The sequence below is a fragment of the Protopterus annectens genome, chromosome 15.part0, assembly GCF_019279795.1.
Source record: "Protopterus annectens isolate FY-2018-M chromosome 15.part0, PAN1.0, whole genome shotgun sequence".
Classification (NCBI taxonomy): Eukaryota; Metazoa; Chordata; order Ceratodontiformes; family Protopteridae; genus Protopterus; species Protopterus annectens.
This window is the reverse complement of record NC_056749.1, coordinates 73,029,968-73,054,484: the sequence shown is the minus strand read 5'-3', so window position 1 is coordinate 73,054,484 and position 24,517 is coordinate 73,029,968. Positions and strand designations below refer to the sequence as shown.

The following is a 24,517-nucleotide window of genomic DNA, read 5'->3' as shown; positions in this document are numbered from 1 at the left end:
TATATACTTTTTAGTACCTAATTAACTAACTACTTAACTGTAATCTATCTCAGTGCTTTGTGTGACACGATGAAAACTGTGTTCAATAATAGTATTAATAGCTGACATTACCGAATGCATGCCAAGCTTCACTTATAAGGAAATGTTTGGCTCTGTAAGAAATGTTTAAAGTACTGGAGATTTTATTTTTGTATAGTGTGAACATAACGAGAGAAAAATTGTTGTGGGTCCACTCTGACACCCAGACATTTAAAAGTTTGGGCAGTTCTGAGACTAGTCCCCATGGGAGCAATGACTTCTCAGTTTGGGACCTCAGATTTTTACTTACACTATATCTGAACAATATGGGCCTGGGTTTTCATAATTTTATAATGTACTTCTTGTTGCAGTTATTTTAGACAGATGGTAAGATCATTCTGGAGCTCAGGACTGATGGTGGAGACAAAATCATGTACAGATAAGACAATCTTCTACCAGTCTTAGTGGAAAACTGGAGTTCAAAAAGGGAGAAAAATAAAGGGCCTAAAATAGCTCTTTGGAGACCTCTGCTAAAGTGCTGGGAGAAATGCATATTCACCAATATGCAATCAATGTGCCCTGTCAAGTATCTGGAAAACAACTTGATCATTCAGGAAATGACTCCATAAAATGCAGGGTAAGTGAGAAGGAGCAGGTGTAACATGGAGTCAAAGCCCATGCTCAAAACAATGTAAACTGCCCCAGTGAGGGCATCATACTCCATGCTATTGAGGAAGTAAGAGAACAGCAGTGAAGGGATTGTTGTCCTTAAAATCATACTGGGACAGACATAACAGATTACTGGAAATAAGAACTCCTGTGAGTTGTCATGTAACAACTTTTTTTCAAAATGTTGCTTTGTGCAGGAATGAAGATGATTTATGTATTAGTTTGTTAATCAGACAAGAGTAATGTACACAGTGCCCTTTTCACTCAGTCATTACGTAATAATGAATAATACAAAGAAAATACACAGGGAAGATAAATGGAGTGATATAGAAAAATAAAATATAGTTTCAATAAATATGTTATGTATGATGGAATAAGACACACAGGTTCATAGATTAGTACTAGGCTATCTGCACGTGTGGGTCATTTTAAGCCTAGCCAAGTATCCCATGTGAGAATCAAACCCTGCACCTTGTGTCTATAAGGCAAACACCTTAACCATTATGCCAACCTCCCACCCCTTTTGCCAGCTTCCCACCCCACACACATACAGTGTTTATGTCAAATAATATTTGCCATGAACTGAAATCTTCATGTATCTCACAGCTAATAAGAAAAAAAAATCAAAATAGGAGCCATATGATATTAATGATCTAGCCAATACAACTATAATACAAACACATGATATAATACAAACATATGATATTATTAATGATCTAGCCAATACAACTATAATACAAACACGATATAATACAAACATATGATATTATTAATGATCTAGCCAATACAACTATAATACAAACACATGATTATCTCAAAGCTAAAAATAAAAGAACATGACAACATGAAATATTTGTAATTATTTGTAATCCACCCAATATGCTTATTAGTGGAACACCAACCTAACATGGGACATATCCATTATTATTATTATTATTACTAGTTAACCCAATATCTCTAATTCTCTGCCAGAACAAAAATCTTTGAGCTTAGTTTAAAAGGTTGGTAGCCTGGCCCACGTTTACTAAATGTCTTTTTGATAATGATTGTCTTAAAAGGTAATCTTATGAGTGTAAGCGTGTCATCAGTATTTGATCTACCAGTTGTGAGGATATCAGAATCATATGAGTTGTTTGATTAGCCTGATTACAAAAGTGAGAGGGAAGTTGATTACTCTTCCTGTAAAAGGAAAACATTTTGTCTTTTTCAAAAAGGGGAAGTGGTGGGTACTAGTCTCATAGGTAGTTACTAGGCATGTAGTCCAGAAGACTAGTGAGAAACCTAGTCAATTTTCATAATTATCTCAAAAGACTTGCTCAAGGCCACACAGTAGGCAAACAGAGACTATCGGAATCAAACCCTGGGTCACAGAAAGCGGCTTATTAGCAGCTCATGGCCATAATTCTCTGCATTTGTTACTCTGGGGTAACTGCCAGACTTTAAGCTCAACTAAAAAGAAGAAATAGCGGATTTTGTTAACATTTGTCTGAAATAATCTGGTGACTGCAGTAGATTGTGAGATAATAGGGCATTTTCTGGCTTAGCCAATACTGTTTTTCTTTAATAATACCTTACTTGCCTTAAGGCAGAATAAATTTGATACAGCTGGCTGCATTTTAATTGTTGTTGGATATGACTGACTATATTTGCAGCGTGAAGAATGATTAAAACTATAGAATTTATGTCAAGCCCTAGATTCTTGTAATGAAAGATCTGCTTTATTTTAAACGTGTTTATTAATGTTATTATATAATCGTAACATATTTACAATACTTAAAAAAGCATTTAGGTTAACCTTTAAATTTGCTCATGCCATATATCTTTAGATTGTAGAATATAACAATATGGCAATGCTATTCCTGTTGCTATGGTCACTATTCTTGTTGTATGGTAATGCTTCTTCGCTGTTGTGCCTGAAACTCCATGCTCGCCAAGGCATCCATCACTTGACTAGATTGATAGAAAGCATATAAATAAAAAATATATGGTTTTATTGAATCAACCTTCCTGAGGTGAAAGTTGAATATAAACTTTATTAATCATAGTTTAATTTAATCTTTTTTTAATTACTTATAATAATGGACCCTTTATCCTCTGTTTCCATAGCAGCTTCAATTAGATCTCATTTATTCTTCCTGTTTTATTTGCTTTGTAAACCTTTGCCTTATGCTACCAGGAACTGCACTCTAACTTCTGTCTCACACCCTTAATCAGTAAAAAGTCCATCCTTTGGCAAGATATGGTTGAACCTATCATGATTGCTCTCTAGCTGGCTTACCTCTTTGTTACCAACCTCTTACTTGCCTTTCATCTGTCTTGCATGCTGTCTTCCAAAGATAATTTTATATTTTGCATTATTTTACTTAGATTAGCCCTGAAAGCATATCGGTAAACATGATAATTCTCTTACGACTCATATGTTCAGCATGTCTCTTTGCTCTTGAACCTATCTCAGCAGTCACATGAATGCCTCTATGTGACCAGGGAATTATCTTCTTAACCGAACAGGCTTGCTGACAGTGTTGATGGGGCACATTCCCATTTTGTAACATCCATGTTTTAATAGAAAACTCCTAACAGCCAACCTGCAGTGTCAAACCAAGGATAATAGGCAAAAACAGTATTCATTTATGGCATTTGACCAACATAATACTCAACACCAGCACACCTGGCATTTAACTCAGTAGGACTAATGATAATACTCAACAGCAGCACACCTGGCATTTAGCTCGGTAGGACTAATGATAATACTCAACACCAGCACACCTGGCATTTAGCTCAGTAGGACTAATGATAATACTCAACAGCAGCACACCTGGCATTTAGCTCAGTAGGACTAATGACAATACTCAACAGCAGCACACCTGGCATTTAGCTCGGTAGGACTAATGATAATACTCAACACCAGCACACCTGGCATTTAGCTCGGTAGGACTAATGATAATACTCAACACCAGCACACCTGGCATTTAGCTCGGTAGGACTAATGATAATACTCAACACCAGCACACCTGGCATTTAGCTTGGTAGGACTAATTGTAATACTCAACACCAGCACACCTGGCATTTAGCTCAGTAGGACTAATGATAATACTCAACACCAGCACACCTGGCATTTAGCTCAGTAGGACTAATGATAATACTCAACACCAGCACACCTGGCATTTAGTTTGGTAGGACTAATGATAATACTCAACACCAGCACACCTGGCATTTAGCTCAGTAGGACTAATGATAATACTCAACACCAGCACACCTGGCATTTAGCTCAGTAGGATCTATGATAATACTCAACACCAGCACACCTGGCATTTAGCTCAGTAGGACTAATGATAATACTCAACACCAGCACACCTGGCATTTAGCTCGGTAGGACTAATGATAATACTCAATACCAGCACACCTGGCATTTAACTCAGTAGGACTAATGATAATACTCAACACCAGCACACCTGGCATTTAGCTCGGTAGGACTAATGATAATACTCAACACCAGCACACCTGGCATTTAGCTCGGTAGGACTAATGATAATACTCAACACCAGCACACCTGGCATTTAGCTCAGTAGGACTAATGATAATACTCAACACCAGCACACCTGGCATTTAGCTCGGTAGGACTAATGATAATACTCAACACCAGCACACCTGGCATTTAGCTCAGTAGGACTAATGATAATACTCAACAGCAGCACACCTGGCATTTAGCTCAGTAGGACTAATGATAATACTCAACAGCAGCACACCTGGCATTTAGCTCAGTAGGACTAATGATAATACTCAACACCAGCACACCTGGCATTTAGCTCGGTAGGACTAATGATAATACTCAACACCAGCACACCTGGCATTTAGCTCGGTAGGACTAATGATAATACTCAACACCAGCACACCTGGCATTTAGCTCAGTAGGACTAATGATAATACTCAACACCAGCACACCTGGCATTTAGCTCGGTAGGACTAATGATAATACTCAACACCAGCACACCTGGCATTTAGCTCGGTAGGACTAATGATAATACTCAACACCAGCACACCTGGCATTTAGCTCAGTAGGACTAATGATAATACTCAACAGCAGCACACCTGGCATTTAGCTCAGTAGGACTAATGATAATACTCAACACCAGCACACCTAGCATTTAGCTCGATAGGACTAATGATAATACTCAACAGCAGCACACCTGGCATTTAGCTCAGTAGGACTAATGATAATACTCAACAGCAGCACACCTGGCATTTAGCTCAGTAGGACTAATGATAATACTCAACACCAGCACACCTGGCATTTAGCTCAGTAGGACTAATGATAATACTCAACACCAGCACACCTGGCATTTAGCTCAGTAGGACTAATGATAATACTCAACACCAGCACACCTGGCATTTAGCTCGGTAGGACTAATGATAATACTCAACAGCAGCACACCTGGCATTTAACTCAGTAGGACTAATGATAATACTCAACAGCAGCACACCTGGCATTTAGCTCGGTAAGACTAATGATAATACTTAACAGCAGCACACCTGGCATTTAGCTCAGTAGGACTAATGATAATACTCAACACCAGCACACCTGGCATTTAGCTCAGTAGGACTAATGATAATACTCAACACCAGCACACCTGGCATTTAGCTCAGTAGGACTAATGATAATACTCAACAGCAGCACACCTGGCATTTAGCTCGGTAAGACTAATGATAATACTTAACAGCAGCACACCTGGCATTTAGCTCAGTAGGACTAATGATAATACTCAACAGCAGCACACCTGGCATTTAGCTCAGTAGGATCTATGATAATACTCAACACCAGCACACCTGGCATTTAGCTCAGTAGGACTAATGATAATACTCAACACCAGCACACCTGGCATTTAGCTCGGTAGGATTAATGATAATACTCAACACCAGCACACCTGGCATTTAGCTCGGTAGGACTAATGATAATACTCAACACCAGCACACCTGGCATTTAGCTCAGTAGGACTAATGATAATACTCAACACCAGCACACCTGCATTTAGCTCGGTAGGACTAATGATAATACTCAACACCAGCACACCTGGCATTTAGCTTGGTAGGACTAATGATAATACTCAACACCAGCACACCTGGCATTTAGCTCAGTAGGACTAATGATAATACTCAACACCAGCACACCTGGCATTTAGCTCAGTAGGACTAATGATAATACTCAACACCAGCACACCTGGCATTTAGCTCGGTAGGACTAATGATAATACTCAACAGCAGCACACCTGGCATTTAGCTCAGTAGGACTAATGATAATACTCAACAGCAGCACACCTGGCATTTAGCTCGGTAAGACTAATGATAATACTTAACAGCAGCACACCTGGCATTTAGCTCAGCAGGACTAATGATAATACTCAACAGCAGCACACCTGGCATTTAGCTCAGTAGGATCTATGATAATACTCAACACCAGCACACCTGGCATTTAGCTCAGTAGGACTAATGATAATACTCAACACCAGCACACCTGGCATTTAGCTCGGTAGGATTAATGATAATACTCAACACCAGCACACCTGGCATTTAGCTCGGTAGGACTAATGATAATACTCAACACCAGCACACCTGGCATTTAGCTCAGTAGGACTAATGATAATACTTAACACCAGCACACCTGCATTTAGCTCGGTAGGACTAATGATAATACTCAACACCAGCACACCTGGCATTTAGCTCAGTAGGACTAATGATAATACTCAACACCAGCACACCTGGCATTTAGCTCGGTAGGACTAATGATAATACTCAACACCAGCACACCTGGCATTTAACTCACTAGGACTAATGATAATACTCAACACCAGCACACCTGGCATTTAGCTTAGTAGGACTAATGATAATACTCAACACCAGCACACCTGGCATTTAGCTCAGTAGGACTAATGATAATACTCAACACCAGCACACCTGGCATTTAGCTCAGTAGGACTAATGATAATACTCAACAGCAGCACACCTGGCATTTAGCTCAGTAGGACTAATGATAATACTCAACACCAGCACACCTGGCATTTAGCTCGATAGGACTAATGATAATACTCAACACCAGCACACCTGGCATTTAGCTCGATAGGACTAATGATAATACTCAACACCAGCTCACCTGGCATTTAGCTCGGTAGGACTAATGATAATACTCAACACCAGCACACCTGGCATTTAACTCAGTAGGACTAATGATAATACTCAACACCAGCACACCTGGCATTTAGCTCGGTAGGACTAATGATAATACTCAACACCAGCACACCTGGCATTTAACTCAGTAGGACTAATGATAATACTCAACAGCAGCACACCTGGCATTTAGCTCAGTAGGACTAATGATAATACTCAACAGCAGCACACCTGGCATTTAGCTCAGTAGGACTAATGATAATACTCAACACCAGCACACCTGGCATTTAGCTCAGTAGGACTAATGATTATACTCAACAGCAGCACACCTGGCATTTAGCTCGGTAGGACTAATGATAATACTCAACAGCAGCACACCTGGCATTTAGCTCGACAGGACTAATGATAATACTCAACACCAGCACACCTGGCATTTAGCTCGGTAGGACTAATGATAATACTCAACACCAGCACACCTGGCATTTAACTCAGTAGGACTAATGATAATACTCAACACCAGCACACCTGGCATTTAGCTCGGTAGGACTAATGATAATACTCAACACCAGCACACCTGGCATTTAGCTCAGTAGGACTAATGATAATACTCAACACCAGCACACCTGGCATTTAGCTCGGTAGGACTAATGATAATACTCAACACCAGCACACCTGGCATTTAACTCAGTAGGACTAATGATAATACTCAACAGCAGCACACCTGGCATTTAGCTCGATAGGACTAATGATAATACTCAACACCAGCACACCTGGCATTTAGCTCAGTAGGACTAATGATAATACTCAACACCAGCACACCTGGCATTTAGCTCAGTAGGACTAATAAAAGGATTTCCCTTGTGTCACCTATCAGGTTGTAACTTACATCGTCTTTTACTACCCTTAATCTACATAGTATTAGCTTTCTCTAATCTTCTACCTGTTTACCCTTAATATCAATATGACCATGGATCCCTCATAAATTATTTCTGTTTTTTTACTCGTAATAGACTACATGGATAATTATTTCAGTTGACAAGGAAAAGAAAGCCGTCACATAAGGTGTATTCCCGCATGCACAAATCATCAATGCTTTCAAAGGTTTGAACATTAACTTGTAATAATGGTGGATACCTCCCGTGTTAGGCTGCTGTTTTATTAATAAGCATTTTGGGTGGAATACAAGTAATTACAGATATTTCATGTTGGCATGTTTTTTTATTTTTAGCTTTGAGATAGTCATGTGTTTGCATTATAGCTGTATTGGGTAAATCAGTAATGATAACAGATGGCTCCTATGTTGATTTTTCCTTTTGTTATTAGCTGTGACATAGTTTAAATAATTCCTTAATATATCGTAAGTGCTTTAGAAACTCATACATTGATTTTATACATAGTTGTATTTTCCTAACTAATCTTAATTACTTTCAGGGGAATTTCTAAACTTTTGACCAACTAAATAAATCAAACAAACATCTACAGTTTAAGGATAGGTTATTCTATAAACATTATAATCTACAGTTCTAATTTCAAAACTTTATCTATTCAAAAATGTCCTTGTCTCATACAGAGTCCCGTGGAAGCTTCTCACCTTGCCCATTGAGAGAGGAGGTCAAGGCTTTCTGGGTTTTGAACTTTATGCTATGGCTGCAGGCCTGAGAACATTCTGTGGGGGGTGGACTGTGACAGATAATATGTTTTCACTAGTGAGTGATTAGTTTGGCTTATGTCATATTCTCAGAGTGTATAAGTATGGGGACCATAGACTTACTTCTAACATTACTGGTGATGTGTTGAATTTTTTGTATGAGCCCTAAAATATACAAAGAGTGCACCTTGGCAGATTGAATTTTCACAAAGAAAATACTCTGTGCGCATTAGTTTCACCACACAAGGTATTCACTAGTATCTTTCTAAGTGCAAAGGCCTACATAGCTTGAGAAGATGTGGCCGGAGGAAAATGCTGTTACTAATCTTGACGAATCTCTCCATACTTAAATGACCTGGTGAATAACAGATAATGGTAATGGACATGTTTATGTGTTCCTCTATGTGCTTTGTTTAGGGTCCAGATTGCACAGTACTTTTTAATGTAATCCAATTTAATTTCAGCATTGGAAATTAATTTACTAGCACAAACTCTCTCGTATGGTGGAGCCAAACTGTTTTGCAGATGATTTTGTAATTATGGCTGGTATTCATAGTATGGGGCTTCACATTGTTCATAGGTTCATAGGTGTGTACTTGGCGAATGGCCCTGGAGCCTTTACAAGCCTAGCCCATAGAAGTGCCCTGGCATCGTGCTATCCAACGTTAGTTCCCTGTGCCTCAATCACGTAGAGCTACTGGTGTTATCCCTGCAGTGAATTTTCTATTTCCCATCCACTCATCAACATTTCTCTTGAAAAGGGCCAGTGAGGTGCTCTGCTTGATATGTATGGGAAGTCTATTCCAGAGCATGGGCAGTCTCTGGGTTATGAACCTGTCCCTCCAGCATGTTCTGTTGATTGTGGTAATGAGGTTGAGGTCTCTGGAATATGTGGTGCGGAGGGACTGGGATTTCTTTACATGTAGCATTTCTAACAGTGCTGGGTCAGACATGGCTTTGTAAGTCAAGCAGAGATCGCCTGTTAGTAGACAATATGAGACAGAGAATAGCTGGAGTTTTGTGAGTCTGTCCATGTAGGACATGTGTTTAAGGCCTAGGATCCTTTTCATGAGGTACTTTTGTGGCTTTTCCAGCTGTTGCATGTGTCTAGTGAGGTACATGTCAAATGGGGCATTATACTTAATGACTGGCCTAGTGAGGGATGAGTAGAGAGAGATAATGACCTCTTTCTTCCTGGATGCAAAACCCTTGGTAATGAGATGTGCCACATAAAAGGACTTTCTGACCACAGTGGCAATGTGGCGGTCGAAGAAGAGGTTGCTGTCAACCTCTGTCCCCAGATCTCTTATAATGCCTTCAGTGTACAGTGGGCTCCCATCAATGTGGTAATTAGTGGGAACTGAGCTTTTCCCAAAGGGGATGACGACGCATTTTTTGGCATTAAGCTTAAGGCCATGGTTTCAACACCAGTCACTGGTCTCAGTGTGGCCTTTCTGTAGGATGTCTACATCACTTGGAGAGTTAATTATGACTCCCAGCTTTCAGTCGTCTGCAAACTTGGTCAGCCAGAGTCCCTCTGTGTTGGCCTGGACTTCTGAGAAGTGGATGCCAAACAGGAGAGGACCCAGGACTGATCCCTCATGACTGGTTGGCAGTCTGACTTGGAGTCCGCTACTTTCACACTGTAGGTTCTATCTGTGAACCAATTTGCAACCCACCTAGTTATTTAGGGGGTTGATTCCTAGTTTGGTGAGTTTATTAATAATTCCTGAGTGGGGAATGGTATCAAAGGCCTTGGCCAGATCGAGGTAGGCTGTATGAACTGCCTTGCCCTCATCCAATGCTCTGGTGGCTGACTCAAAGAAGTCAACCAGGTTGAGCAGGCATGATCTACCTTTCACAAAACCAAATTGTGTGGGATCAAAAGTTTGGAGATTCCCTATATCCTTGTTTAATTAGGTCCATAATGATTCACTCCATAGCCTTACATATCAGACTCATCAGGCTAATAGGATGATAATTCCCAGGGTCTGTATTCACTCCCCCCTTTATGGAGAGGGATGACTGTAGCAGTGCACCATTTGGTAGGGACAAAGCCTGAGGTGAGGATGTGATTAAACAGGGCATACAAATGTGGTGCCAGTTCACTTTCTAGTTCATGTAGAACACATCCAGGGATATTGTTGGGTCCCATGGAAGCTGTATTTTTGGCCTTGGACAATGCAGCTTTAACCTGTGCTGCAGTAATGCTGGGTGCCTGGCATTCCTCCAGTATTGTGATTGGTCCTTTAGAGGGGGAAGAGATGGATAAAGTTGGCAGTGAATCTGTTGCCCAGTATGTTGCAGTAATATGTGAAGAGTGGCACTACATATTTATGCAAATCATGGACTTTCAGGATGAAAATGTAAAAGCAGAGGCCTTTTTATAAACACATACATGTCCCTTTTGCAAAAGGATAATATGCTTAAGGTATAAGCAATAGGGAGGCAGCTGACACACAGATAAGGGGTATTACACATGTGCATGTCAGTAGGATTCATAGTAATGAATCCATAATGAGCTCATTTGCATGCAAAACATGTAAATGGCCCTGAATTTATGCCAATAATCAGCAATTTAACAGAAGAATACAGAGAAGCAAGGGGAATGGAAAACATTTATTTTAGTGCAAGGGAGGTGCTTGTGCATGCATAGGCAGACTACTGAAGTTGTCGCTGGGGGCAATGTTTCATTTGGAGTCAGTGAAGAGCTTGTGGACACTGCGATCTACTGCTGAAGAGTGATGGGTGAAATTTGTCATTTTGTGCTTGGGCATACCTGGACAAACTACTGAAGGGATTGTTTGGGGAAATGTTTCATTTGGAGCTTGTGCATACTTGTACACTATGTCATGTAACTGCAGTTGTTACATTTTTATGAAATGTTTTCTGAAAATTCTGACTGAAACGTGTCAACAGGCAAGTTTTTGGCAGCACATCTCTGATTTAAACTAAATGTTTTATTTTATCCAATAAACTACTCCTTTACAACACAGATACTATAGGATATAATATACTAATGGAATAATGCAGTTCTTGAGAATCTAGGATAATCAATACTGCTTTCAGCCAGCAGTTAAAAAGGTGTGCCTTTTTTATAACTTCTTAGCCTGATTTGAGATTTTTGCTCAAGTAATATATTTGTCAACTGAATGTCTTCTAAATTTATTCTACCAGAGATGGGACAACAGATATCACACGTACAGTGCACTGGGGAACACCAACAGTCTTTCAGAAGGTAAGGTTCTTCTGCCTGATATCTTAATCTTTTTGAAGATATTGAGAGTGTGTGTGTGTGTCTGTGTGTGTGTGTGTGTGTGTGTGTATATGTGTGCTTGTGTGCGCGCGCGTGTGTGTGCGTGTGTGTGCGTGTGTATGTGTGTGTGTGTGTGTGTGTGCGTGCGTGTGCTTGCATGCGTGCATGTGTGTGTGCTTGCACACGTGAATGTGTGTGTGTGTATGTCTGTGTGTGTGTATGTGTGCATGTGTGTGTGTATGTGTGCGTGTATGTGCATGTGTGCATGTGTGTGTGCGTGTGTGTATGTGTGTGTGTGTGTGTGTTTGTGTGTGTGCCCACTCGCACTTGCGTGTGTGTGTGTGTGTGTATGTGTGTGTTCATGTGTGTGTGCATGTGTATGTGTGTGTGCATGTGTATGTGTGCGAGTGTGCGTGTGTGTGTGTGTGTGTGTGTGTGTGTGTGTGTGTGTGTGTGTGTGTGTGTGTGTGTGTGTGTGTGTGTGTGTGTGTGTGTGTGTGTGTGTGTGTGTGTGTGTGTGTGTGTGTGTGTGTGTGTGTGCATGTGTGTGTGTGCATGTGTGTGTGTGTGCATGTGTATGTGTGTGCATGTGTATGTGTGCATGTGTGCACACGCACAGGCGTGCATGTGAGTGTGTGTGTGTGTGTGTGTGTGTGTGTGTGTGTGTGTGTGTGTGTGTGTGTGTGTGTGCATGTGCGTGCATGCGCGCGTGTGTGTGTGTGTGTGTGTGTGTCTATACATGTTTTCTTGGTAATTCAGTGTCAGAGTGACACAACTCATGCTAGTTCTCCTTTTTTATGTTATGGTAAATGTCAGGAAAATGTTTTGTATGAGTCTTTTTTGTATAGTAGAATCATGAGCCTAAAAAGCTGTAGATTTGTTACTAGATGGTCTCAAAAGCCATAGCACATTACCTATTGTTTGATTTTGCTTTGATTTCCTTTATAAATGGAGGGATTACATTCTCCTTGAGTGGTGTACACAGACTGACATACATACCTTAGATTACTAAAATACACACTATCGTTGGCTACATTACATGTGCTCGAAGCCATAGAAAATGACGACTGACATTAAGGTGGATCTGTACTGGCCCACCCCGTACTTATGGCACCAGCCTCCCTAATGAAATCTCAGCACCCCACCACCCAGCCTTGAAAAGGAGAGCGGGATTAGGGGTATAAAGCTGATCTGTTGATCAAGGCCCCCATTTTTGAAAATCAGAAAACAAAGATAAAATACAGCAGAAGAAACACTACAAAACCAAATGCTGTTACACAAATAAATGAATGCATATATCTGATGCATGAATCCCCAAACCACTATATGAGTTGCATAAACAAATAAACAGCAAACGTCTCTGCCGTTCCCCATAACGACTTCACATTTTACCACCTTTTGATTGTATATTCATAGAAGTTCCATTGCAATTTAGTCTTGCAGCCATCATCCCCTTGATAATACTCATACTCAAGCTGTACCCACCATTTCAAAGAGGCTTAGGCCAATCTGTTTGGGGTAAATTTGAAGGTGCCTATCTAGTCATCCAGCTTCTGTTTGATGGATGATGCATTACACTGCTTTACATGCAAGGGCAGCTTATTCCACAGCTGGGGGAGGTGCTATATAATGAATCTTTCTCTCCGTCATGTTCTGTTTATCTGTCCTTGAAGATTCGGCTACAGTGCTTACTAAGCACTAGACCTGTGGAGATAGATCACGGACAGATGGCACAGCAGACAAGGTATTGATCACACTACAAGACTTTATAAGACGCTATGTAAAGGGGTAGGCCTTCTGGGAGCTCTTGGTAGATGAATTACTTTAATATCATCTGGAGCATCTCTAACTGTTCGGTATGTGGAGAAAGGTACATCCTGTTGGGGGTGCTGTACTCTATAATTAGTATAAGCAGTGTTGATTATAAGAGAAAAATTATATCTTTGGATCTGGATGATATATTCTTGACTGTGATCCTCTTGATATAGTTGACTAGACTGAATAGGCAGGCTCTACCTCTAACGAAGCCGAACGTTTGAAGGACTAATGACATTTTTGCTATCGTAATTGATAACATCAGTTATACTTACATATACATACATAAATACTATGTTACGTTAGAAGTGCCAGCTTCCCAAAATTGGTCCATACATGAAAAGGATTCCTTTATGTTATATGGAAATTTATAGTCTCCCATAGTGCAATCTAGCTGCCTCTTGTAAACATCTAAAATAACAGTTACTCTAATATAAAGTGGCATAGAGTTCCACAGTCTGGGGATTGACTGACATATAAAGTCATCTCGATTCTTACTTCTGTTGAGATTAACAATATATTGAGAACCACTGTGTCTTAGGTTACCAGCCTTTTCTCCTAAAATTAGTTTTAAACTAGATATTAATTCATTATATTGATGGCTTTGTAAGCTTGGCAAAGTTTTCCTCTAATGACTCTGTATTAAATGCTGAAGATTCAAGTATTTTAATCCTTCATATCTTAACTTGTTCAAACATCTAACCTTTTTTTTGTATATCCTCTCTGAATCTTTTCAAGGTTAAGTACAAAACATTAAATTGTACTCAGTGATTAAATCATCGATGTATACATTTTTTAATCTCTTCTTTGTGCTATACAAAGCATTATCCCTATCTTCTTCATAGCCCTTGCTCTTAATTTTTTTCATTTTATATACTCTATAGCTTTCAAATAAGGCTAATAAAGCTAATGGGACTATAATTACCAGTGTCTATGGGAGGGACATTGTGGAAAGACACTACCATTGAAGTGCTCCATAATTTAGGAACAAATCTTGTGGCTATGTTAAGATTAAACATTTTGAGGAAAGCTTCACTGAAGACATAGTTAGCATTATTTAGTAAACATCCAGGAGGAAGTATTTTGGGTCGTTTATAGCACCTTCAGAACATGTTGCTAGGTGATAATATGGTGGTAAGGGACTCTGGGATATATGGAGTCCAGCTAGATGTTTTGGCAGTGAAATATGCACTAAGTGCCATTATGTAATGAAACACCATACAGCTACAGACAAGTACTCTCCTGTACTGCAGCATCATACAGCTGTATGTATGTACTCTCATTTCCTGCAGTATATCTTGATTCTATATAAGTACTAAGTACTCTCCTGTATTGTAGTACCACACAGCTGTATAAAAGTACTCTCATTTATAAGTGCAATCCCATACTGCAGCATCATACAACTGTATATAAGTACTTTCATTTACTATAGTACATCTTGGCTCTGTATAAGCACTAAGTACTCTCCTGCACTGTAGCACCATACAGTTGTATGCATGTGCTCTCATTTACTGCAGTCCAGCTTTACTCTGTATAAGTACTAAGTACTGTCCTATACCATAGCACCATACAGCTGTAGGTAAGGTCTCTCATTTACTACTGTACAGCTTGGCTGTGTATAAGTGACCTCCTGTACTGTAGTACCACACAGCTGTATATAAGTGATGTCATGTACTACAGTACGACTTGACTCTTTATAAGTACTAAGTACTCTCTTCTACTGAAGTACCATACAGCTGTATATGAGTACTCTCACTTACTACAGTACAGCTTGGCTCTGTATAAGTAACCTCCTGTAGTGTAGCACCATACAGCTGTATATAAGTGCTGTCATTTACTGCAGTACGGCTTGACTCTGTATAAGTACTAAGTACTGTAGTACCATACAGCTGTATATGAGTACTCTCACTTACTACAGTACAGCTTGACTCTGTATAAGTACTAAGTACTCTCCTGTACTGTAGCACCATACAGCTGTATATAAGTGCTCTCATTTACTGCAGTACAGCTTGACTCTGTATAAGTAACCTCCTGTACTGTAGCACCATACAGCTGTATGTACTCTCATTTACTGCAGTACAGCTTGCTCTGTATAACTAACCTCCTGTACTGTAGCACCATACAGATGTATACAAGTGCTGTCATTTACTGCAGTACAGCATGTAAGGAAACCGTTCTGTATTGCTCAACTCATTAGTAAGGGTTTGGCGTCCAGGTCCAAAAATGTATTTATCCCATTGTACTCAGCCATCATATAGTACAGTGCTCCTTTTGGTATGTGCTGGGCATATGCAACAACTGTAATGCACTTTGAGGTTCCTTACAAAAAGAATAGGAGTAAAGCACCTGGTTTATGAGACTGCCTCAAAGCTTTGCCTTTATTATCTTTAAGTCTTCTACAGACTACTTAGAGGTGATCTATGCCTGGCTTATAAGGGATCTTTTGATCCAGTACTGATGGACTTTCTGCACATCAACAAATCTAACAGCATTTGAAACACCCAATCCAGGGATCTAAACCTTGTTTGTAACAAACAGAATATGTTGGATGGACAGTAGGAGAGACAGATTTGTGTCTCAGAGACAGTCTCTGCTTTGGAACAGGCTTCCCATCCATATGAGTAAGAGTATTTCCCTTACTGTATTCAGATGTAACCTAGACCAATGAATGGGAAATCAAAAATTTACCCCTGGATTCACATCTATCCCCCATTGAACAGGAGCAGCTTATAAATTCTCTGCCACCTAAACACAGGTATTTACCCTGACATTTGTATATGGGAATTCATAGCTAGGCTTAAAAAGGCCTCTTGGGGTCTTATAGCTTAGTAATGACCTATGAAACTATTAGCTTAAACTGTTTCACAATGACAGTGACTCAACAAGTATCACTCACTAGCCTTTGTTGCTGAAGTTCAGACAGCTATGGATTATATTCCTAGTCAGATAACTGGATTCATTTCTCCACTGAAAGCACTGCAGTGCAGCATTTTAAGTGATATTAAACCAAGGCCACTCAGGGTATGTAAAGTATCCCATAACATTAATCAAAAAGAGTTGGGAAGCCTTCCTGGTGTCCTGATTTAATTTCTTCTATTCATTATAAGTATCATCATGCCCCTCCCCCTTAAAGAAGTCGACCAACCTAGTAGGGGTAACACGGTCAAAAAAATAAAAAAAGGATAAATAAAAAAATAAAGCAAAAAATACATAAACAGTAGCGGCACAAAGCTGCTTTGGAGTGATGTAATGCTTTTACCTAGTGGTCAAATTGGAGAACTGCTAACGCCAGTTCACTCTATATACTACTTACCTTATGCAAGGAATACTGAGGAGATTAGTTGTATACCTGAAATCTTTAAAAAAAATAAAAATAAAACACTACCATCCATTTGAACAGAAAAGTGCCATGTCTTGTTGAGAACTGTTTGCAATTCTTTTAAGAAACCTCATATTCAGCTCCTTTTTTCCCTCAAGGAATCCTACATAAAGTGAAGCAATAAGCAAGTCGTTTAGTGTTCCAGGCAATTGGACCAAAAAAAAAATGAAAAAGAATCTTCCTGAAGTTGAGAATAAAAGTGTCTGTGTGCTTTGTATAATTTTTTATCCTATTAAAGCCTGATATGTCATATGTAGTCTCTCTGAGTAATTTAAAAGGTATTTCTGTGATACAATGGAAGCAGTAATAAAAAAAGATGGTAAATGAGAATTTTTGTTGACAGAAAATGGTTGAATGATGTATTTAAGAGGGAGAGGTTTATTCTACCTACCCTGACAGACATATGATCTAAGCTAATAAGGGTAAGAATCTTCTTTACATCAGACTCATTGAATTGGTTTTGGCAAATATGCCTTGATCCAGGCAGGAAAAAGTTAACAATTTTTATTACTCCAGTGGGATAATTTTGCTTCAGCAGATTACCTTTTGGAGTTACATCAGCATCTAGAATAAGAAGGTATTCAATTTATTCTTTGCAAGACTTGAATACAAATCAGACAGCCCATCTCAAGTTGTGACTGCATAACTGTCTTGAGGTTTTTCTAACAGATGTGTTTCCAATTGGCTCAGTATCTGCATATACTAGTTGTTTGGTTCAAGACATTTTCCTGCATATACAGTAGCTATTTGCTCAGTTTGTTTTTTGTAATCTTTCTAATATATATTTACCATCTCAAAGTGCTTACTCCTCGCTGTACTCTTTTTTTCTAGACCTGACACCACTCTTAAGTATTCAACTGCAGTACCACCTTTGTCATTCTTATAAGAAAAGTGCAGTCTGGGTCTGAACTGTCTGCAAACAGCCAAAGTTAACTTTAAGTATGTGTCTACCTGTTTGAGCCAATAATCATTTTCCCCTGGAGAGCACTCTGCTTTGACTTGTAAGCAGCCCCCCCCACACACACACACACACTCATCTTCCACTTTCTCTCTTATTCCCTTCTATTAGCAAATAGTATCCATAACTGATCAATACTGTGTGTTTGTTAATTTAAACTGAGACCACAGTAGCCTACTGAGACAAGGTTGTCCTGTTTTTCCACCTGGCAAATGGTTAAGAAATGACTTACAGTTTCAGAGCAGTCCTTGGTCAATTGTGATTGTTTCTTAAACACAAACTTGTCTTTGCTTTGGCTCATTAGCAGCAGTACAAAAAATTGCCTGCTCACACCCTTGTTCTCCACTCCCCCTTCGCTGTTTATTACCTTAAGACAATCCCAAAGTTAATAAATATTACCTGTGGCAGGCACCATTTTTACAACTACAACCACCCTTGTCACTATCATGTGTTCATTTATCAGTTAACTCTGTTACCTGATTGTTTCCAGCCCCCTCATAAGAGCAACTAACAGGGTCTCTACCCACTTCGCTCCCCACCCTGTCCCCTATTTCCTCCCACCCCCAGTGGTCCCACCTTTATTACACTCACAAACCCCTCCCATCTTTCCAGTAGCCATCCACAGCACTAACCCAACACTACCTCCTCCATCTTCCCACTACTATCACACCTCCTCAACTAACATGTACACGCATACCTTACCTATGCTCACAGCATGCACTCTCCTTGCATATCTTACATCCTACCAAAGCTCCATCATTCCCACTCAACCACTACCACTGTACTACTACTCACACCACCACTCATGTCTCACCCTCACTCAGATCCCCTCCCACCAACTCAAGAAGCATCCCTATGCACCCCCCACATATTCTTCCAAATATATTACTCAAGCATAAAGCATCCCTACAACTTTACACAGTAACCCTCCCACCATACATATTACCCAAAGAGCACAATCATAAAGTTTCCCTTATAAACAAACACATTCAAAACTGAGAAAACTAATAACCTCATGCATATCTAAACTAGCCCTAAGTGGAGATATTCACCCCAATCCTGGCCCTACCATCTCCAACCCCAATCCTCATAATCAAACTAGAAACCACAATTTCTCCCATATTACAGCCAATAGAAAGCCAAGTGACTTCCTTCTACTAAGCCTAAATATTAGAAGTATATCCAACAAAGTCCATGAACTCCATGCCACCATAGACTTGTACTCCCCAGATATAGTCATCCTGACAGAAAACTGGCTAAAACCTCACATTTTCAGTGAGTAAATACTCCCCACAGGTTATGGCATACTAAGAGTAGACCAGCTAAACAAGAAAGGAGGCGGTGTAGCTATAATATTTAAACAGCATCTAAACATCCAGATCTTAAAATCATCAGCTCCACAAATAAGCAATGAAGAAATAACATATACCAACCTCAAAATAAACCAAAACAAAACCATCAACATAATTGGATGCTACTTCCCACCTGGCCAAAACATCCCTCCACTAGAAAACCTCCTCAGCTGGTCTACCCACCATCTCCTCCAAGAAACTATCATTTTAGGTGATTTCAATATTAACTGGCAGTCCTGTTCTGGCAACCATCCAACCTATCATGTAAACCTTCATGGCTTCACCCAACTAGTCCAGTCGCCAATCAGGATAAATAAAAACTCCAGCAAGCACACTACCCTGGACTGGATACTAGTCAGTAAGAGCCCCCAGTCATCTATAACAGGCTGCTTATCAGATAGCCTCAGTGATCACTCCCCAACATTCCTACTCAGAAAATACCTATAACAAGCTAAACCTGTCATCTACTGTCAAATACGTAAAAAACTAAACTTTAACCCACTCACATTCATCTCATCCCTCAAAGAATGTAACTGGCATCCTCTAAAGTACCCCAGCCTTGATGACGCAGTTGAATTTTTTAATACTACCTTCCTGAGCATCCTTAATTACCATGCCCCCATAAGACTTTCCAGAATCAAAGCACAACCCTCCCCATGGCTACAGAAAACCACTAAGTCAGAAATGAAAAACAGGGATAAAGCCTGGGAGCACTGGTGCAAAACCAAAACCCCCTCAACTAGACAGAAATTCCTAGAACTACGCAATAGAGTCAAAAAGCTAATAAAACAGGACAAATTCCAATAATACCAGTCTGCCCTAGACTCCTCTCAACACAGCCCCAAACAATTCTGGTCCTCCATAAACTCCATCCTCCACCCAGGTAAAGTCAGTACCCCTCCTCCTAACATCCCTCACTCCTCAGAAAATATTGCTACCTCATTCAACACACACTTCACACAAACCATACTATCACTAGCTAAACAACACAACCCTCCCTCCAACCCACACCTTCAACTAGTAATCTCCCCACTGCCTTCTCTTTTTCTCCTGTACCTACCTCCAACATAAAAAAACTCTTAACTAAACTTAAGCCCACCACAGATTAGCAGCAGACAACCTCCCAAGTGAATACCTACAAATCGCAGCTGATGCTCTGGCCTACCCAGTATCCATCTTAATTAACCGATCTCTGTCAGAAAGTTACGTTTCCACACTGTGGAAAGTATCACATATAATTCCCCTCCACAAAGGTGGACCCTTCACAGAACTAACCAATTACCGCCCCATAGCTATTCTCTCTCCACTCTCCAAAATACTAGAGAGATGCATACACTCTTAGGTATCAGACTACCTCCTTACTAACAACTTCCTTTCCAATACGCAGCATGGTTTCTGACCAAACCATAGCACCACCACTGCCTTACTCTCCTTTACTAACACTATCCTACAGCATAAAACAATGGCTATCTCTCCTCTGCTACTTTCCTAGACCTATCTAAAGCATTTGACATGGTCCCATGCAAACAACTTATCTCTGTCCTCAATAACCTATCCTTCTCACAATCGGTCACCAACTGGTTTCAGAGTTACCTGTCTGACTGCCAACAATCCGTTATATGGCAGAATGACATATCTCCCCAACTACCTGTCTCCATAGGGGTTCCCCAAGGATCCATCTTTGGACCCCTACTCTTCTCTGTTTTCACCAATAATCTAGCCTCTGCCACCAAACATGGCACACTCATACAATACGCAAATGACTCAACCATCATCTGCTCAGCCCAGTCCCTACCCAAACTGCAAAAAGTCACACAGGAAGCCTTTTCCTCAGTTGAAACTTGGTTATCCGATGTCCAATTAATACTCAATCCAAACAAAACTAAACTACTCATTTTCCAACCCACCAAACATACTCAAAACAACTCTCACTTTAACATCACAGCAAAAGACAACACCACTGTATACCCAACTGAACACACCAAATTGATAGGAGTGGAAGTAGACAATAAACTAAAATCTGACATTCACATATCCTTGACCATAAAAAAGTCCACAATAAACTAGGAGTGCAATGCAGAAATAAGCAACTTCTCACCAAAGCAGCAAAGATTTCAATAGCAAATTCCCACCTTGTCTCCACCCTACTTTATGCCTGTCCAATATATACCAACCTAAGGCAATGCGATTTAAACAAGCTAGAGACCTGCTACAACAAAATTGCCAAATTCGCCACAGGGGCATCCTAACGTAGTCACCACTGTCTCTCACTTGCTGAACTGGGCTGGCTTGAACTCCCTCACCTCCTTCAATGGTATCAACTCTCACTCGCCCACAAACTAGTAAACCATCCACTAAATGTCCCATCCCTCCAGAATCTACTCCAACCCTATCGCACCACCAGACCACTAAGATCCAGCAACAAAAATCACTTGCAGATCACTAAAGCCAATAACTCTGCTGGTGAAGCACTATTCTCTTGCACCATAGCCAAATTATGGAACTCCCTCCCACCCACAATTACCTCCATACCATCATGCACCCACTTCAAAACTTTACTAAAAGCACCTAAATACATGCTGGCTATGCCCTTGCAACTCCCACTCTAATATCACCCTCCCCATCCAACCACTACCTTTCTTTCCACTCCACTAACTACCTTGATTGTAGCAAGCTCAGATGCTCATAAGCCAGTACTTATTATACAGCAGGAACTTCTTATTGTAACATTTGTTAATGTCTGTTATGTACTTCACAGATAAAGATTCTAGTTGTCTACTGATGTACTATGTTCTTCATCTGTAAATATGTTGTAAGTAATTTCTATGTTAAATTGTTAATCGCTATGTAATCCAATGTAACTACTGTCTGTTTATTTTAACTGTGGAGCTTTTCTCCCCGGGCCTCCGCTGAAAATGGACCTACGTCCAGTCGGACACTCCCGGTCAACAAATATAAATAAATAAATAGATAAATAAATAAGTTAGTGTGGGAAATAAGATGGATGTGATAGGTGCTGCTGTTGCCCAGTGTGCTTCATGTCATTTGTAATCTGAAATGATCATGTAACTGTGGTAAGGAGAAACTAAAGAGAAATTCAGGCCATTCTGGAAAAATCTAAATTGAGTTGTCAGGTGACACAATCAAACAAGCAAATGCCATGACCAGGGGATCCAGAAAATGTGAAGTACTTTGAGTCGGTGTCTTCAGAGTCAAATGACAAAACATCACATTTTACTCAAAAGAGACATACTGCCTAAAAGTGACATTATCCAAAAGTGACATTCTGTCAAAGCAGATGCAATACTGGACAAAGATACCCTTAAGCAGTGGTGACATGTCACAACTGACAAGCCCTTCACATTCGCAATCTGTGAGAGTTACTTCACAAGGACATTTAATAAAGCTTCCAGTGACATACAATCTATGAGAGTTAGTTCACAAGTACATGAAATAAACTACCAGGGATGTACAATCTGTGACATAAAATAAAACTTCCAGTGATTTACAATCTGGTAGAGTTACTTAACAAGGGCATGAAATAAAGCTTCCACTGATGTACTAAAGACTGAGATAGCTCCATAGGTTAGTACTAGGCTAACTGCCCTTAAGCCTAACCAATTATCCTTTGTGAGACTCAAACCCTGCACCTTGTGTTTGTAAGGCAAATACTTTAACCATTAGTGTTAGTGCAAAAATGTAAATAGTAGGGGAATTTAATAAAGCCTACACAGACTTATTTGCCATGTAGGCATAGTGGCACAGCACTTACATGGAAGTAAGCAGATGTGCAATCCAGTAAAGGGAGCCAAGGGGTGTGCACAAGCGTGTGAACACGGAAGTGTCCATGGCATGCAAATCACCTCATAAGCAGGTGAAATGCATTCAAATGAGGCAGGTGGAGTGATCCAGCAAGCAGATAGGCAGTTGTGCAGACCTGATGTTGGTGTCCATAATGTATGCTGAAAAATTATGTGTACAGGAAGTAAAAATGATACCAGGGGCTGTAAAAGTGGAGTTACTGTGGCAGAAATAGTAGGAGGACACAGATACGTGCAAAAGTAACCACTGTCTGTCCAAAACTGTTTGGAAAATAATATAAAATATATTTTTTAATATCCTGGGTATGTTTGCACAGTGTGCCGCAATGCACAAACATGCCATTATGGAAAAAGAAATAAAAAAATATTGTAAAAAAACAGAATTTGTGAGTATGTAACAGTAATGCATTAGAGGACCCTGTGTGGAGTATGTACAATGTAGGACTGCTGTGGTTGCTAACGAAGCAGGGCTTTGTTTATCTTTGCAGCGTGGGTTTGTGCAGCTCACCGTGGTGCTCAGCAAGGAAGGCTGTCAAAAAATAAATAAATAAATAAATAAAAATTGGCTGAGAAAACCACTGAGATATTAATGACTGGTGATCCCTGTTTCACTTAAACTAGGGCCATGAAACCCCTTAATGATGTACTTGGCAGGTGGAATGCACCATAGCTAGCCAATCACACAAGAGTAAACCTACAGCAGAGCACTATAAAGTATGCAAACACCCAACAATCTGATTTTCTCCCATACTCTGCACCATTGGAGTACGGGCTTAGTAATTTTAACCTAGAGAATGCTAGGGGCTGCTGCAGATCTGCTACATCTGTATGTGTTAAATGCTGAGGTCAATGCGGCTGCTGCTGATGCTGACCATAGGCCTAGACTGAGAAGGAGAATAATGTTTAGATCCAAGGTACCTACCAGGAGCTACATGAGCTGGAGATTGTAGAGCACTACAGGATGGACAAGGACATACTACAACTCGGTGATCTTTGCCGACCTCAACTCAGACCCAGAGCCAACAGAGAGGAACCCATCCCAGTGGAAACAAATGTATGTGTAGCCCTTAGGATACTAGCTACAGGTACTTTCCAAAGACCAACTGGGGATATGATGGGGTTCTCACAGGCATCTGCTTCCAGAGTACTCCACCAGTTCCTGGATGCCATGCTACCACATATCAGTGAGCACATTTATCTTCCCCACACCCCTGAGGAGATAGCCAGCAGTATGCAACTCTTCTACCATGTAACACACTACCCTGAGGTACTGGGTGCTATAGATCGCACTCATGTACACATCAAGGCACCACCTGGTGAAAAGGGTAGAATCTATGTCAACCACAAGGGTTATCACTCTATCAACTGCCAGGTCATATGCAATACCCAGGGCATTATCATGAATGTGTATGCTGGCAGCCCTGGCAGTTATCACAACTCCC

The 24,517-nt window shown here is 40.2% G+C and overlaps 1 protein-coding gene across 1 annotated transcript in view; it reads left to right on the top strand.

Annotated features, from left to right (window-relative positions):
• Positions 1–24,517, top strand: part of XPNPEP2 (X-prolyl aminopeptidase 2) — a 983,740-nt gene that overhangs the window by 748,057 nt on the left and 211,166 nt on the right. Inside the window, exon 15 of the mRNA XM_044057066.1 lies at positions 11,672–11,732. Within this exon, the coding sequence (XP_043913001.1) occupies positions 11,672–11,732 (61 nt within the window). The remainder of the gene's footprint in view (positions 1–11,671; positions 11,733–24,517) is intronic.